The sequence below is a fragment of the Ranitomeya variabilis genome, chromosome 2, assembly GCF_051348905.1.
Source record: "Ranitomeya variabilis isolate aRanVar5 chromosome 2, aRanVar5.hap1, whole genome shotgun sequence".
Classification (NCBI taxonomy): domain Eukaryota; kingdom Metazoa; phylum Chordata; class Amphibia; order Anura; family Dendrobatidae; genus Ranitomeya; species Ranitomeya variabilis.
Window position 1 is genome coordinate 969,938,458 of NC_135233.1, and position 16,960 is coordinate 969,955,417.

The following is a 16,960-nucleotide window of genomic DNA, read 5'->3' on the forward strand; positions in this document are numbered from 1 at the left end:
ATTTATAGGGCATATCTGCCTTACAAAGCTAACTATATGCAAATTTAGCTAAAAAAAAAATATTGCGCAAAACAATCCAAATTTCCCATATTAACATATACTAAACATGTGGTAAAAGTCTTTCTATGTTTTACTAAGAAAAGTAAACCCAAGAGCTGCTCTATAATAAACATTCATGAATGAAAGATTTCAAATGTTGTTTTCAGAAACCCATCCTCAATTTCAGGAAAGTTAAAAAACAGTGTGTATTTTCTGGCCAATGGATTTTCCATGAATTTCCACACCGTGGCCATGAAATATTAATACACAGGTGCACAAAAACAAGGTATTGGGTAAATACAACAAGGCCAGTGCTATAATCAATCATACGTGAGACAGACCAATGGGCGTGAAACTTCTCTCTGCAAATCATGACCAAGATAAACAGTCTGGGCAGCGTATATAAATGGGAAACCAAGCTGAATACCATTACTTTCATCACCATGTGGACCATACTCATCCTTGTGAGTATTGCGGCCGTGTCCGCTGAACCCAGAGGCTTTCAAGGGTAAGTTCCATGTTTAACATGGGCTATGTTTACATAATAATATACGGAGAAGGGTTTTAAAATTTATTACCTTTTACTTACAGGGAAAAAGTTTTCCGGGTAACTCCACAAAGCTACAAGGATGTTGAATTCATCAGAACATTAGCTAATTACGCTAAGGTATGTTCATCTCAAATAGGTAATGTTTGGTGTATCGTGTTCATTGCTCTATTCAGTATATTGTTGGGGCTACAATATGCACATTTCTGCAAATTTCTCTAAATTGCATCATAATTAATTTGTGTTTGCTTTATGATCTCTAACCTTACCTTTGTGATAAGATCAGATTTACCACTCATGGGTAAATTAAAAGGGCTTCCAAAATAATTGTTTGATCATAGCTGTCCATACATATAAGCGCAACTTGAGAGTATCTCAGGATATCTATAGAAATCATCTCAATTTAGACCTAGATGAATAGTGTACAAAGAGTTAAAATGAATAGATGGGCTGGACTGTACGCATGACCAAACAGTGTAGTCCAAAAAAATGTATACATATTCCAACATGAAAAATCTGTATAAAAACTTTATATCTAAACTATTCCTAGATATAGACAAAAATGGGAAGCTGTAAGTCATGTTTAATTTATGTAAACACATTGGGTGCTCAAAGTGGTCACCATTAGCATCCAGACACTTCCGATTCAGGCAAATGACTGCACGATCAACTTTAGTAACAGTGTCCACTGACATTTCAATTTCATTGACTCTGCTGATGACCACATTGGAGATTTAATAATAACGTGACTATATACATCTTTAGAGACCACATACAGTAATGGTACATATGGCTGCCATAATTCAATTCAGGTTTTAGGGTATAAATAACCACTTATGAAGTGTGTATACATTTTTTGGGACCGCTGTTGTTCTTCAAAGCACAAATCATTATGGTGCAAAACATAGCCTCGTTTAAGAAAAGAGTTATAGGTTTACGCAGTGCAGACCAGCAGGGATAGGACAGGTACCTTTGTTTCCCAAGGCAGGATTCATAATGCAATGCCAGTTTTCTCATTTCCTAAAGTTCAGTGTGATATCTCTAAGATGGATAATCAGTAATTTATTAGTCTCCTGAAGCAATAAAGGAAAGTGTTGTTCCTTGGTCAACTACAGAGTTATTATCCCGTTCAGCCATTTACTAAAGAAATTTTAAGTCAAATAATTTATTTATTCATTTTGTAGTCTAAAAATGTACTTCAACTCCTCAACTTCTCAATATCACTTTGGGTGCCACTTTACCTACTATACCTATCACCTTAGTCCTGCAGAACAGGCTCAGTGATACAAATAGAAAAATAGTTTTACCTTTCGATCGAGAGCATCTCATTCAGCTACCCAAACCTTGCTCTTACACTAATGAGTTGTAGGTTTATGTTAGCTAACATTCCTTCCTAATCATGATCCAAGGCTTTTCTACAAGTCAGACATTGACTTACAGTGTGTCTGTCCCTACGAGCTAACAATCTCAAGATAGTTTTCTTCCTTCCTGAAAAGAGCTAATGTTTTAATGTTTTTTCATGGACCCTTGCCAATAAAACTCCATTCTCCAAAGCCAGAACCTTCCATGCCTCCAAAGATTTAGAAGTAGAGAAGATCTTACCCAGGTTTTAGCTGTGTGTATGTATATTAGTGTATATTATTATTAATTATTATTATTATTTATTATTATAGCGCCATTTATTCCATGGCGCTTTACATGTGAGGAGGGGTATACATAGTAAAAACAAGTACAATAATCTTAAACAATACAGGTCACAACAGGTACAGGAGGAGAGAGGACCCTGCCTGCGAGGGCTCACAATCTACAAGGGATGGGTGAGGAGACAGTAGGCGTGGGTAGAGCAGTGGTTTGGTCGATCGGTGGTTACTGCAGGTTGTAGGCTTGTCGGAAGAGGTGGGTCTTCAGGTTATTTTTGAAGGTTTCAATGGTAGGCGAAAGTTTGATATGTTGTAGTAGAGAGTTCCAGAGTAGGGGTGATGTGCGAGAGAAATCTTGTATGCAATTGTGGGAAGAGGAGATAAGAGGGGAGTAGCGAAGGAGATCTTGTGAGGATCGAAGGTTGAGTGCAGGAAAGTACTGGGAGACGAGGTCACAGATGTATGGAGAAAACAGGTTGTGGAAGGCTTTGTATGTCATGGTTAGGGTTTTGTGCTGGAGTCTCTGGGTAATGGGGAGCCAGTGAAGGGATTGACAGAGGGGAGAGGCCAGGGAATAGCGGGGGGACAGGTGGATTAGTCGGGCAGCAGAGTTTAGAATAGATTGGAGGGGTGCGAGAGTGTTAGAGGGGAGGCCACAGAGCAGGAGGTTACAGTAGTCGAGGTGGGAGATGATGAGGGCATGGACTAGTGTTTTTGCAGATCCTTGGTTTAGGAATGTATGGATCCATGAAATATTTTTGAGTTGAAGTCAGCAGGAAGTGGAAAGGGCTTGGAATTGTGGTTTGAATCAGAGATCAGTGTCAAGGATTACCCCGGTACTTTTAATGTATTCCCTTTAACACTTGGATGTTTGCCAATATCACGTTGAATTTAACTTTTAAGAATGAACTCTATTATTTTAGCCTTCATGCTTTCATTGTATAATGAATTTCCCTTTCATCTGTAATCTAAATCAAACTTCAAGCATGTCCGTCCTTGTACATCAGAAACAACAAACACCAAGAAACATTGAAGTCATGCATTGGGTTTGAATGTTTCCATTCACCCCATATAATTAACACTTTCTGACTTATATTTTAGTGGTCTATATATATTTAATTTTAGCTAGGTATAAATGTAGTACAGACAATGTCTAAAAGGCAGTTCTTAATTATATCAATGTAGGAGTAAGTCATTGACCCTGAAAGACAAAGAGAACACCAAAGAACACCCTCTGTCGTACTCCCAGATCTGTGACCATTAGACATAGATTGCACTACTTTACTAACTTTATCAGAAGTAATAATTTCAAGTCTGAAGACTCCTGAATATTTCTTAGTTTAGACTTCTACTAGTGATGAGTAGTGTCTAGGTCAACTCTTCTTTAAATTACACTATGGGTTGCATTAAGAACAAGCAAATGTCCTCAGAAAGCAATTATAAGGGGTGCAGGGGTTTCAATCAGTTGTAGTCACATCTATTCCATGCTGCATGATAGTCCAATGGCGCCTTTGGGACGTAGCATGCCATCAACACTTAAAATAATGTATAATAATTTAGGAACCTAGAAGAAATTGCGAGAGTTGTATGTTATGACACAGGATAGACATAACACATCACAAAAGTTGATTGGAGGCCACATACGTCTAGTCTGAATGTGACAGGAAGTATGCATATTTATCTCACTGCTGACATTGGAAAATCCGGACAGGGGGCGGTGAACACACCATGATGATTCAGAAGTCTGCAGTCAAATAAAGTGACCGCAGACTTTTAATAAAAGACTGGAGAACCCTTTAACAACTATCAAAAGGATGTGGTTGTACTGATTTATTTAAAGCATGAGATTTTGTGAAAACACACAAGATCTTGCATTTTCACAGTAAGAAAGGCTGCGGACGGTTGTGGGATCCCACTCTGTAAGCAGGGATGCCTCGAACTGGAACTTCAGAGGAGACCTTTGCTAGAAAGTAGGGTCATTTCAGGTGGCAATTTAGACAAAAATCTGCATTTTTGATGTGTTATTTTGAAAAATCATCTGTTTGTGACTGCCAACTATTTTCTATTTTCTTAAATGAAAATAGCAACCACAGACTGGCGTTAGACACACTTTAATTACTTGTCTCTGGGAAGCAACATCCGGAGGGGGTGTCACCTACTGCTGCAGTCATGGCTACAGCCTTCACATTTCATGTGAGTGAAAGAAGCTTGCTCTAGTGGATTGTGGTATTAATACACAGAGATCAGCAGGGGCACAATAGAGAATGATCACATTGAAAAGAGACCTTAACCTAGGGAAATATGTTCCCCGCCAACTTGTGCAATGACAATACCGTAATGGCACATGACAACTGCAGTGATCCAATGCCATCAAAAATTGTCTGCAGTGGGTAGATGGCTTGTTATCTATTGTATTCTCTAAATTAAGGCTAGTAGACAACCTCCAAAGCTTTACTGCTGTAGAAGCAGGGGAGTGCAATGTCTTACATTATTGGATCAAAGATGTGCCATAGTGCCAGGTGAACACTGCACAGCCTCAGTGGTGATGCCAGTAAGTACTAGAAAAACTTAAGAAGTGGACATCAAGAACAGAGTATGTACAAATAGATGCTGCAAACCCATATAGTAAACCAAACAAAGCATATATAACAGGAAAAATAAAAAAACCATAACAATGTAGAATGGCTGCACTGGTTGTCAGCATCTTGGCAGAATATTCAACATGTATCATCACAATAAATTGTATATTTTATGGTACCATATAGTATAAATAAACATTGAAATCTATGCCAAGTAAACTTTGCAGCTGTATATGAATTATCTTATTGTTTCTATTCCAGCTTGACTTCTGGGTTCCAGACACTATTGATCTTGTAGAACCAGGCAAACATGTTGACTTCCGAGCTGAAAGTCAAGTGGCCTTTGATGTTCAGGCTCTCCTGCAACAAAGTAAAATTCCCTTTGAGTAAGTTGAGTTGTCTGAGTTAACACTGTCTCAGATTCCTTTTATTGATAATACACAATAAATTGAGTGAGATGTTTTATGTAAATCAATAGCCTTTTAATATTCCACCTTTCCCAATCTAAGATAGAAGGTGAAATGTATTATTTAAAGGTGTTGTCCACTACTCAGAAAAAGCCTCCTCAATCTCTACATTCCCTACATTCTCCCTTTTAAAACAGCCTTGTATTTACCTCCAGTTCTAGTGACAGTACTGACTCTTTCCGGGTTCCCGTGATGTTTCTATATCACGTAAGACCTGCAGATAATTAGTGGCCAATTCACTGTCACTTCTTTAGGACAAAACTGACATCCAGAAGCAGTGTGAGCTGCTTCTGCTTTCTGACGTCTTCCAAATTATTATTATTATTATGATTATTATTTATTTATATAGCACCATTAATTCCATGGTGCTGTACATGAGAAGGGGTTGCATCAAAATACAAATATCACAGTAAACAAAACTAGCAATAACAGACTGATACAGTCAGAGGGAAGAGGACCCTGCCCTTGCAGGCTTACATTCTACAGGATGCCAGTTAGGAGCAAAGCAATTGAGAATGAAGCAGCCGCTGATTAGCTGCAGGTCTCATGTGATCAGGAACACATATCGCTGGAACGGCAATATATAAGGAGGGATATAGCAAATGAGAAGGGGTTGTCTGAGTAGTGGACAAGCCCTTTAAACTTATTATGGGATTAATTCGTGAGAATTTACTGAACTAAATCTATGTTTTCCTTTTCTCTTAGCATCATGATTGATGACCTCGAGGAGGCCCTGGTAAAGCAGCGTGATAGCAACATTCGTGCTGTGCACAGCTATGAGAAGTACAATGATCTTGATACAGTAAGAAACTCTCACAACATAAAAATGAAATAGCCAATTATATGTCTAATTACATCTACAAACACATTGTAAGAATAAAATAACCAGTGTTTTCTCTACAGATCAATGCTTGGTCTGCCAACATTGCTGCTGAGAACCCAAGTCTGGTGTCCCGTTCTCAGATTGGAAGCTCATATGAGGGTCGTCCTCTTTACTTGCTGAAGGTAAGTTACTTCTATCTATATAGCCTAATGTGAGACAAAAAAGATCGCTTAGCACAATCAAAACACCAGGGGTACAACAATGAAAAGGACTCACTATATAGCTGAAATGGACATCATTATGCTCATCTTATCGTAGACAAATGCAATATATGTCCAGGCAAACGGGATGCATGTAGATGATGGCCATTTACCATGCGAAGATGCTTCTACAGGTCATCGGACCTGATGAAGCATCTCTGTATGTTAAATGACTGTCATATACAGCTCTCTTGCTCCCTTGCTGTTTATTTTCTTTATTTAGATTTAATAAATATATTATGTTTTATGGATGGTGAGTGCCACTTTATTTTTTTACCTAAATCTATATATTCCATTGGATATGGAGCCACTATCATTAGACATCTGTCATAGTTACTGTATGTATACATAAAAGGGGACATGATACTGCTATTTTTAACACTTACCTCATAAGATAACACAAAAAACCATATGACTTGATAATATTGTACCAGAGATATTGGTTTGTGTATATCTACATACATATGTACTCTTTCTTAAAATGACAGATATCTAGATGCAAAAAATTATTGTAAGTTGACAACTAACTGTACCAATTCAATGGCAAGAATTGTGTTAGGAGTTAACTTTCTGAATCATGACATCTTTCTCGTGAGCTAGTTTAAGAAAGGCTTCATCTGTTGACATATCTCTGCAATTGTGTTATCACAGCCCCGTTTTTCTTCTCCATGTTCCACTGATGAAAGATGTCCTTCCCATACAGATAAAGTCGTTTTTCCCAATTCTTTTGTCATTGGAGAACCCTTGATGATAAAATATTTACCTCTGGGTGCCATAAAGGCTAGAGTCCTGCACCGTGCTCTGCTCCCTCTACCATTTTAACCAAACCCTGGGAGAATTCAGCATCACCCCTAATACAAAATAATGGTAGATGAAAGATTCACATACAGTCCATTCATACACTCAGAAACAGCTCTACTTAAATGTAAAGATTATCTTGGCCTGCATGTAACCACTTACATTTCCTCTATATGGTGGTGGTCAAATCTGTTTCATTCTATTCCTAAAGGTCGGAAAGAGTGGATCAAACAAGAAAGCAATCTTCATTGACTGTGGATTTCATGCAAGAGAATGGGTCTCCCCTGCTTTCTGCCAGTGGTTTGTGAAGGACGTAAGTGATCATAGTTACATAGTTACACAGGTTGAAAAAAGATCTAGGTCCATCAAGATCAACCTTCCTCCACCAATTATACATTTTGTCACTAAATTAACACGTTAATTGTGTACTGAGGAAATCGTCCAGCCCTTTTTTAAAATCTGTGTGTCTGCCATGTGTCTGCCATTACTACCTCTTGTGGTCAGTTATTCAACAGTCTGACTGCTCTAACTGTAATGAACACTTTCCTACTTAGCTGCCGGAATCACCTTTCTTCCACCCATAATGAGTGCCTCCTAGTCCTCAGTATGGTCTTTGGAAGGAATAAGACATGTGCCAGTCCTTTGCACTAACCACAAATATACAGCCTTTATACATATAAATGAGATCTCCCCTGAGGCGTCTTTTTTCTAAGCTGAACAAGTCCATGTTTTTCAAATGCTCATCATATGAGAGGCTTGCCATTTATTGTAATAATCCAGTTGCCTGCCTTTGAATTGACTCTAACTTCTGAATATCCTTTTTAAAATATGGATCCCAAAACTGGATCCCGTATTCTAGATGTGGTCTCACCAGTGAGTTATAAAGGGCTAACAATAGCTTGGGATCGCAGGATTTTATCTCTCTTTGTATACATCCTAAAATTTTGTTTGCTTTTGTGGCTGCTGCTTGACATTGAGTACTGCTGTTCAGCTTACTTGTAACCAGAATACCTTCTCCTGTTCTGTAGTCCCGAGTATACTCCCATTTAATGTACATGCAGCAATAGGATTACTCTGACCCAGGTGCATTACTTTACATTTATCTACATTAAATCTCATTTGCCAAATGTTTGCCCATTCAGTCATCTTATCCAGATCGTTTTGTAATATTGTAATGTCAAGGTCAGTTTTTAATATCCTACATAGTTTGACACTTTACTCTCAATCCCATCTACAAGGTCATAAAGAGATGAAAAAGAATCGGTCCTAACACAGATCCCCTCGGTCCTCACTGCTGAATACATCCCATTTAGAGAACGTACCATTTTTGACGACTCTTTGATTCCTGACATTTAGCCAATTCCTTATCCATCTCCATATAGTTTTCCCAGTGCTTGCTTCTGCAGCTTCAGTATAAGACTGATAAATGATACAGAATCAAATGCCTTTGCAAATTCCAGATAAATCACATCAGCTGCAATACCAACATCACAAGATTATACATTAGCAAATGTAGTATCTTCTGTCATACTACATATAGGAGCAAACGACAATTGAGATGGTCACGCTCACTACTATTTTAGCATTCATGATGATCTCAGTAATCATTTTGTGTGTTAACATTAGATACATACAGTAGGGTCACTGTAGTACCTCTAGTTTTATTGCATATAAACCTAAATCATTCATAACACCTCATTGTCATGTTTCTTTAAGGAGTTCTCAAGTGAAAACAAGTTATTAGCTATACAAACAAAGGGTGATAACGTATTGTTCAGTGGGACCACCACTGATTAACCCAGATGCTTATAAAATGCATAAAGGATAATTGTCACCTTCACCATATCCTTGAAACTAAACCGGCTTGTTAGTGCAGCCTTCCTCACAGACTGCACGTCTTTTTCATTCTTAAAATGGCAGTTATTGAAGAGCCAGTTAAAAAACAACGCATGTAGAAAAGCTGTTTTTCAGTAGGAAAAGGTTGATGTACAGGTGTGGTCACATGCTCCTCCATCAAATCTACTTTGGAGAATAGAGTAACAAGTTGACATTTCCTTGGTGGTGGTGCCACAACATCAAGTTTCCAGCTCATCTATTCAAATAAATATAAAGTGGACAACCCCTATTTAATTTCCGTTATAGGCTGTTGAATCTTATGGTGTCGACTCACAAGTGACCAACCTCCTTAACAATCTGGATTTCTACGTCCTTCCAGTCATGAATGTCGATGGCTATGTGTACACCTGGTCCACAGTAAGTAACTAAGCCCATAAGAATAGAACTAACTTTGAGTCACTGTAATCTGCCGGAATTGTAATATATTTGGAATTGTTCTCTATAGAACCGTATGTGGAGAAAGACTCGCTCAGTTAACAAAAATAGTTCCTGCATTGGAACTGATCCCAACAGAAATTTTGATGCTGGATGGTGCAGTAAGTGCAGTTTTTCCTTTCGTGAAGAGGTCTTCTATTTTATACACATATAGCAGTCCCCTGCTCAAACATTGCAGTGGACATTTTGAAGCCCGAAGTACCTTCCTAGACTTTGACAGTACACTGCGGATGCCCTAGAATGCTGAGTGTCCGAACTTTGTTGTGTCTGGCACATCCTCTATTTGCTGATAAAGTACAAATACACCTAGGATCAATGTATATTTCTTCTGGTAATAATTAGCATGTTGCATGCGCTGGATTATAAATTCATTTTTTTACTCCATGATGACTTACAGAGAGGTAAAAGAAAGGAATATCATGATTGTGATTGTGGTAGTAGTTTAGTGACAGGTTCCCTTTAAGAAGTGTCTTATAAGACACAGTCCTCTGGTAACATGTAGTATTATTTGTGAACTATTCCTGACTATGCAGTGATGCCATCTAGTCAGGAGGAAAGATCCAAAAAGTGCACGAGAAAAAAAATCTTCACTCTACGACACTGAAGAATAAGATCACTCTGTAATAACACTGTTTTTTCCCACACTGCAAAATATCAAACTAAATGTCATTTGCAGACATGCTGCCTAAATATAGGGCATTCATATCTTATAAAGTGTTTTTGTTTTTCTTTTTAAGCTGTTGGAGCTTCTTCAAAAGCCTGTGATGACACATATTGTGGTGCTACTCCCGAATCTGAGAGTGAAAGCCAAGCCCTTGCCAACTTCATCCGCTCGAACCTTTCCTCTATCAAGGCTTACCTGACCATCCATTCTTATTCCCAGATGTTGCTTTTCCCCTATTCCTACAGCTATTCTCTTGCGAAAGATCACACTGAACTGGTTAGTAGGACACTGATTTTCATCTTTAGTATATGTAAAAATCTTCTGCAGAGAAACTGGGTTTGTCATATCAATTTTGGGGTTAACTTTTAAAGGTATTGCAGTTTTCTTCTAAAAAGCAAAAAAAATATTTTACTGTCAAAACTGTAAAGTTATAGAACTTGCTGCCTGACTTTGTAATGGATGAAAGTATGGATAGATTTAAAGAAGCCCTAAATCTGTGTATACAGTATGTGTATGTACTGTAGTGCTAAGGTGCTAATATACTCACCTACCTAACGTCGCCTTCTCTAGAATCCAGGGCTATTCCTCTCGTCTTCTGAATGATGTCACTGCTCTTCAGACTATGCAGGTCACACTGCGCTCTGTGTCAGCAGGATATATCTTTTACAACGTAAGCTATGGGGCGTTGTTCTGACGCTCCAAAGGCTTACATGGTAAAAACCATTTCTGGGACACAGAGCGCAGCATAATTTGGAAAGTCTGCAGAGTGGTGACATCACTGAGAAGAGGAGTGGAGCTGAGAAGGTAGCGGAGTATTTGATGACACTGACAATAGTCAAAGTTGATGCACAAAGGTCTTTTACCAATTCAAATTTGGAACATGGGCAGAAAAACATTGAGACATTTGCATGCAACGAGTTCCCAATGTGCATACACTAATTCACTGTAATACTGCCGCAAGATTTGTAAAGGCAGAGATGTCAGCCACTTCAAGCAAGAAAAGATGAATTGGGCTACAGATAAATGTCCTGGACCTCTCCAAGCTGAATAGACACTAAGCCTTCATTTACATACAGTCCTAAGATCGCGGTGAAACCTCTTAAAGGTAGTATGGAGGAGCTGTATGCTCATAAGTTGAAATAACCATACATCATGTGTTCTGCTCAACACAAAGAGTAGCCTTAGGGGTAGACAACTACCACCAATACTTGGCTCAACCTAACAAATAGACTAGTTATATAGCAATGCTGTATGTACTTGGAAATACAATATAATCTTAAACACTTGGCCGCCAGGTCATACAAGATATAGAATATCAGTAAAGCAAATGTTTAGACAGATACAACATTACAAATACAAAAGTTCTGCCTAAAATAGTGTTCTGATTTTCGTTATCTTAGTGATTAGGACTATACATAAGTAGTATACCAATGTACACTGTGGCAGCGATTTTTTTCCTCTTAAATTGGCATTTCATTACCTTTTTTAAAAAAAAAATAAATGAGAGCAAATGATAAAGTTTTGCTTTTCCTTTGTGTAATTTATGTATTTTCTTCTTTGATTTACTGAAAAAAATAACCATTACGGTGTTTTTATGTAATCCACTATTCCATAATACATTAACCTTCTACAAATAAACAAGTAATCCTAAATGGTTCACTTTAATTTGGCACCTGTCAGACATTTACCTTCAGTTCTAGGGGCAGGGAGCGTGTTTCCTAATAATATCCACATATTAAACTGTGTAACACATATTATATGTGCCTATTTCTATTGCAGAACAATGTTGCCAAAGGAGCAGTTTCCGCATTGACCGCTCTTTACGGAACCAAATACACTTATGGTCCTGGTGGAACTACAATCTGTGAGTCATTGCTTTGATCAGATATTCCAAATTCATCAACACTCCACTTTTAGTTTATATTACAACATTTCCCATCTTATAGACCATTTGGATCTTCTCAATTGTTTTGCAATTTTGGAGAAGGGCCTAGACAATATGTAAGCTTGTGTGATACATAAATTAGTACACTTATTTATTACATTAGAGCTGCCACTTCAAATATTAGCCCCTTCAAAATTAAACTGGTCAAGCACCCCTGGGTAACGCACTCAGTGTCTTCTCCTTCATCTGGAAATCCATAATTTACCTAGTGTGGAAGGGTAGCTACGTAGCGGTACACAAAATTTGATCAATGCAGTAAGACAATGATACAGAAATTCTGGAGAAAACCAAGTGTCAAAATAAAAACACTTTAAAAATGAACTTTTAATAAATTTCATAAAAAAGATAAAAAAAATACCACAATTCTTATAAACAGAATCGGTACAGGGTCTTGAGGAAATGATCCCGTGAAAGTTATCCACCGGGATATGCAACAATGGCACAATAAATTCCAAAATTGACAATAATAGGAAAGATCTAGGGAAGATGGATTGTGCCTATCCCTGAAGGTAACCATTCCTATCTGCGGAGGTTGGCACCCTGGGTAGCGAAGTGGCGTCCCCGCTCTACGTCGACTGATCCTCAATGACCCTCACCAGGACTCCTTAACAAAGCCACCACCAAACACCTGATAAAGTGCTATAGTGCAAAATCAACTTATTTGTCTGTTTCTTGGTGCCTGATAAATACTGAGCTGTGCAGACAACAGAGCTCAGCGTTTTAGAGATATGCAAAATGACCACACAACTATAATCTGTCATGAGCCTTCTAGGGCAATAAATACGTCTTGGTTAATCTCTCTGTTATAACTAATATCCCAATGTGATGAAAATAAGAGAGGTGTGTGTGTGTCGTGGGGGGGGGGGGGTGTATGGTCCCCAATTAGAGAAACACTCAGAATATATAGATATATTTTCAAATAAGCTTCTTATATAACACACCCAAACATAGAGAAGATGGTCAACTGACAGATAATCAAATATAAAGATTATGTGATTCAGGAGTACAGTGCCATCCTGTCCCCAACCAAAAAACACCATAAGTCCTTCATGTAAGGAACGTCACCAATTATTACAGGCAAGATAGATAAACATTTATCTCAAAAGGGGCTGGTATCCCAAACCAACTCATTTCCCCCCTTAATTTGTTAGTCCAAGTGGGGTTCATCAGGGGAGATGACCGCAATGCACCACAGGCAGCTACTATCAGTGAGGCGCTGCTAAAGTCCTACACTATTGCTTTTGTTTTTTGAGATACAGAAGTTCTGCTCAGAGTTTCTACTGCTTTTTTATTGTTGGTGCAAAAAATACGAAGCAAACCTGTTGAGTTGAGCACTAACTGCACATCAGCTTCCCAGACTATACACATGACCTATTACCAACCACCCAAAAAAATCTAAAAGTTGTATTATAACAAGGGACTAGCAATTCTCAGCAAGACTCTCTTGAACAGCCGCCTTCTGTCCCTTCAGACATTTGTCCTTCTACCTAAATAGCAAGCACTGCAAACCTTCCTAAATCCAGTATTGAATCAGCCCTGTACCTAAACTGGCCAAGGTTTGGGGCAGGTGCAGACGATAACATATTCTCCGTTAAAGAAAAACAGTCCGGTTATGCTTATCACAGTTTGACCAAAGTTTGATCAGAGTGGGATCCATTTTCCTCGAAGGAGGTGAATAAAAAAAAGTTTCTCCATTTCCCCTATTCAATCTGTCCGAGAAAATCGGACTATACTCAGATGACATCTGAGCTCGGTCCACTTTTCTCCATAGACCAATAGACATGAATGGGCGAGTGCCATGTGATTATCAGAGGCAAATCGTGTCTGCTAAAATGTTTCTTCGGGCCACTAGGTTCAACGAAAAAAAAATCGGACATGGGCATTGCCTCATTGAATAACACTGATCCAAGTTGAATCCGAGGTTTTTATAGATCAGACTCGGACCTAAATGACAGTCGTCTGCATGAGCCCTTACAGAGGAACTCAGGCTTCAAGGTGAAGGACAGACATCAATACAAAAGTTGCTTATCATTCCATAAAAAGACAGGCCCATAAACAAGAATTAATAAAGCCCTTAGCAAACTATGCTTTGCTAGAAATAATCATCTTTCCCAGATTCCTTATACCTCACCCAGGTTTCTTGGGAGCACTATAGACTTCCTTAACCAAATGCCCTGTCACTATGTAAGAAGCTAAAGGACAGTGGTTTTTGGCGGAGGATTATGTGATCATTACAAAATAGGCTTTCTGGGCAATATTTGTACATGGAAGATCCTTTACAGGAATAAATATTCTTTTTAAACATGTTCTACTCTAATCCTCAATAGAAGACCCCCATCCATTTATTTGGAACTCTCTAAACTTTTCTAAAGCAAGCAAATCCTTTCCGTTAGCTCCACTATCATGGTATATGCTTTTAAATAATTTTGTACTCTTTGGATTGCAGACCTGGCTGCTGGAGGCTCTGACGATTGGGCTTACGACACCGGTGTAAAGTACTCTTTCACATTTGAGCTGCGTGACACTGGAAGATATGGCTTTACTCTCCCAGAATCTCAGATAAAGCCTACTTCTGAAGAAACTTTGCTGGCTGTGAAATACATTGCCAATCACGTCCTAAACAACGCCTAACTGAAATCTACTATTGGAATATAAACCACTAAAAGAAGATCATCCTTTATCTATTTGTATTAAATATCATTGTAGTAATTCTTTTTGACTTTCTTGGTTTTAATTCCCAATTGGAAAAATGAATGCAAACGACTTATAAAGAAAAATAAAAATTAATAAATGTCAATTGAGACGCAATTGTATTTTATGTCATTTAATTTTAAAAAGGACCTTTCAGTTGCTCAAAAATATTGAGTTACAAACCTTGTCCTCTCCTGATTCTGCCATTGTTTTCCATTTTGTGCTCTGTCACTCAGTTGCAGAGATATTTACATTTATTTATTTTGGAGCACCGTATGTGAAATCTCTCCTTTTTTCCTGAGCATTTTATTAAAATATTCTCTGGGGGTCATGCACTTCCATCCCTCCCTCCCAAATGCTGTTAATAACAGCTAGTCAACGTCTGAGACTGTTAGACTACTATCACAGCTTGGCAGTTTCTGGGAGGAGTGAAAGCATATACTTCCAGAGAAAAGACATGCCGAGTTGGACTACAAGCAGAGACTTCACATACTGTGTTCCAGCAGAAAGAAATGTGATTATCTCTGCAATGGAATGCTGCAGCGCCGAACAGAAAAGCGCTGCAGATGTAAGGGAACTCAGGGCTTTTTACAAGGTATTTAACTCAATGTTTTAGCAGGTCCTCTTTAAAATATAATAAAGTAAAGATGGCTATGAGAAACAAATGAGTATAAATAAATCACAACTGTACTGAATAAAAGAGCAAGTGTTATGGATAATTAGTGTATCTACATTTATGTCTAATGCATCCTGCTATTTACCTGATATAAACAATGTTACTTGATTGATCGTCTGCAGCCTTCAATACACTGACACAGTGGAAGAAACACTGCTCTTACACTCTGATGGAGATTCAAATTCTGCAGATTGACTAAAGTAAGTGGCAGAAAAAAAGAGGCTGGATGAGGCAGAGGACCAGCAATTGTACGCATGTTAGCACAACCCCACTCTGTCTCTCGGTCTGTCTCTTCTTTCATGGCTGATTTTATTGTGGTTCCAATTTTCAATAATACCACTGACAGGTGATTGTGGTGTTTGTAAGATTGCAGATATTTCACATGGTGGCATCTTATTAAAGGTGGCATACTAATGACATTGCGTAAGCCAGTCAATTGATCTTGCAAAGCCAGTAGAAGCTTATTGTTCATGCGTTGCCATTTCTGATTAAACAAGCTCAACAGCAATGACAGCACCTGCACAAAGAAGACAGGTCACTGGTAGAAGAGTGAGCTGTCATTCAACAACCAGAGGGTGGTGGCATGCGGGGAAGATTGTGATTAAAACATCAAGGATGAACTTCTCAAAAATACCCCAATTATTTACTACAAGTAAGGCGTAAATTTAATAAGCATTAAAGGAGCTTTACACTAATGCCTTTAGTTGGGGGTCGACTATCCTGCTGACAGGTCCCCTTTAAAGTATCTGACAAAAAGAAAAGCATATTTAATTTTCTACTTTTAGTAATTTCTTTATTGTAATTATGTTTATAGGGAATATATTGTTAGCAAATGAATAGCATGTCAATAATAAAGTCGGTATTTATTATACTTTTTAGTCAATTTTTTTACATTTTTATATGTCAAATCCTAAATTTTATCCTAAAATATTTAAAATTTAGTCCTGAAATATTGCAATTTTCACTCCAGCTTTGTGTTCTGTAGTGATCACTTCTCAATAGGTGTATCAATATCATCACCGAGATATTGAATAGTCACGTCTCTATTATAAAGATATGGATGGATAACATAAGTTCCACCGTTAACAATAGGCAATGGTCACAGATCACCACTGCCCTTCTCACAGTGATTTCTTTACAGGTTGCAAGAGTATGACAGTGACAGTTATGTGCTTCTCCCTTAATAAGAAAACAGCTATAATTTGTGTATAGAAAAAAGTGTTTTATTATGCATAGAACCTTATATGTACCAAGGTGCATGGTTAATGTATTGCGATGTCAGAGATTGAATATATACAATTTTATAAGTGCTTGATGATGTGGATCTCTCCACTGTGTTTTGATGAAGATATAATGTACTGTTGTATTAGATATAGGGAAAGGATAAGAATTAGGTATAGGACATGGAATAATGGTTTGGTTTATCATTAGATATAAGATAGGACTGGGAACAGTGCAGTGGTGGGCACAATAGATTCAAGAAGTAGATAAAAAGGGGAA

At 38.0% G+C, this 16,960-nt stretch overlaps 1 protein-coding gene across 1 annotated transcript; it reads left to right on the plus strand.

Moving 5' to 3' along the window:
* The first annotated feature begins 395 nt into the window (after positions 1–395).
* Positions 396–14,899, plus strand: LOC143808306 (carboxypeptidase B-like). Its single transcript, XM_077290824.1, has 11 exons — positions 396–547; positions 631–706; positions 5,067–5,191; positions 5,978–6,074; positions 6,176–6,277; positions 7,365–7,466; positions 9,296–9,406; positions 9,495–9,585; positions 10,222–10,424; positions 11,928–12,012; positions 14,540–14,899. Exons 1-11 carry the CDS (start codon positions 411–413, stop codon positions 14,722–14,724), a joined length of 1,314 nt encoding a protein of 437 aa, XP_077146939.1. The 5' UTR covers positions 396–410; the 3' UTR covers positions 14,725–14,899.
* The last annotated feature ends 2,061 nt before the right edge of the window (positions 14,900–16,960 follow it).

Bases quoted from the DNA above. Each gene is read 5' to 3' on its own strand.
- LOC143808306 (XM_077290824.1), top strand. From the start codon at position 411: ATGACCAAGATAAACAGTCTGGGCAGCGTATATAAATGGGAAACCAAG. The intron at 9,407-9,494 runs GTAAGTAACTAA...TGTTCTCTATAG, and splicing joins ATGTGTACACCTGGTCCACA to AACCGTATGTGGAGAAAGAC. The intron at 10,425-11,927 runs GTTAGTAGGACA...TTTCTATTGCAG, and splicing joins CGAAAGATCACACTGAACTG to AACAATGTTGCCAAAGGAGC.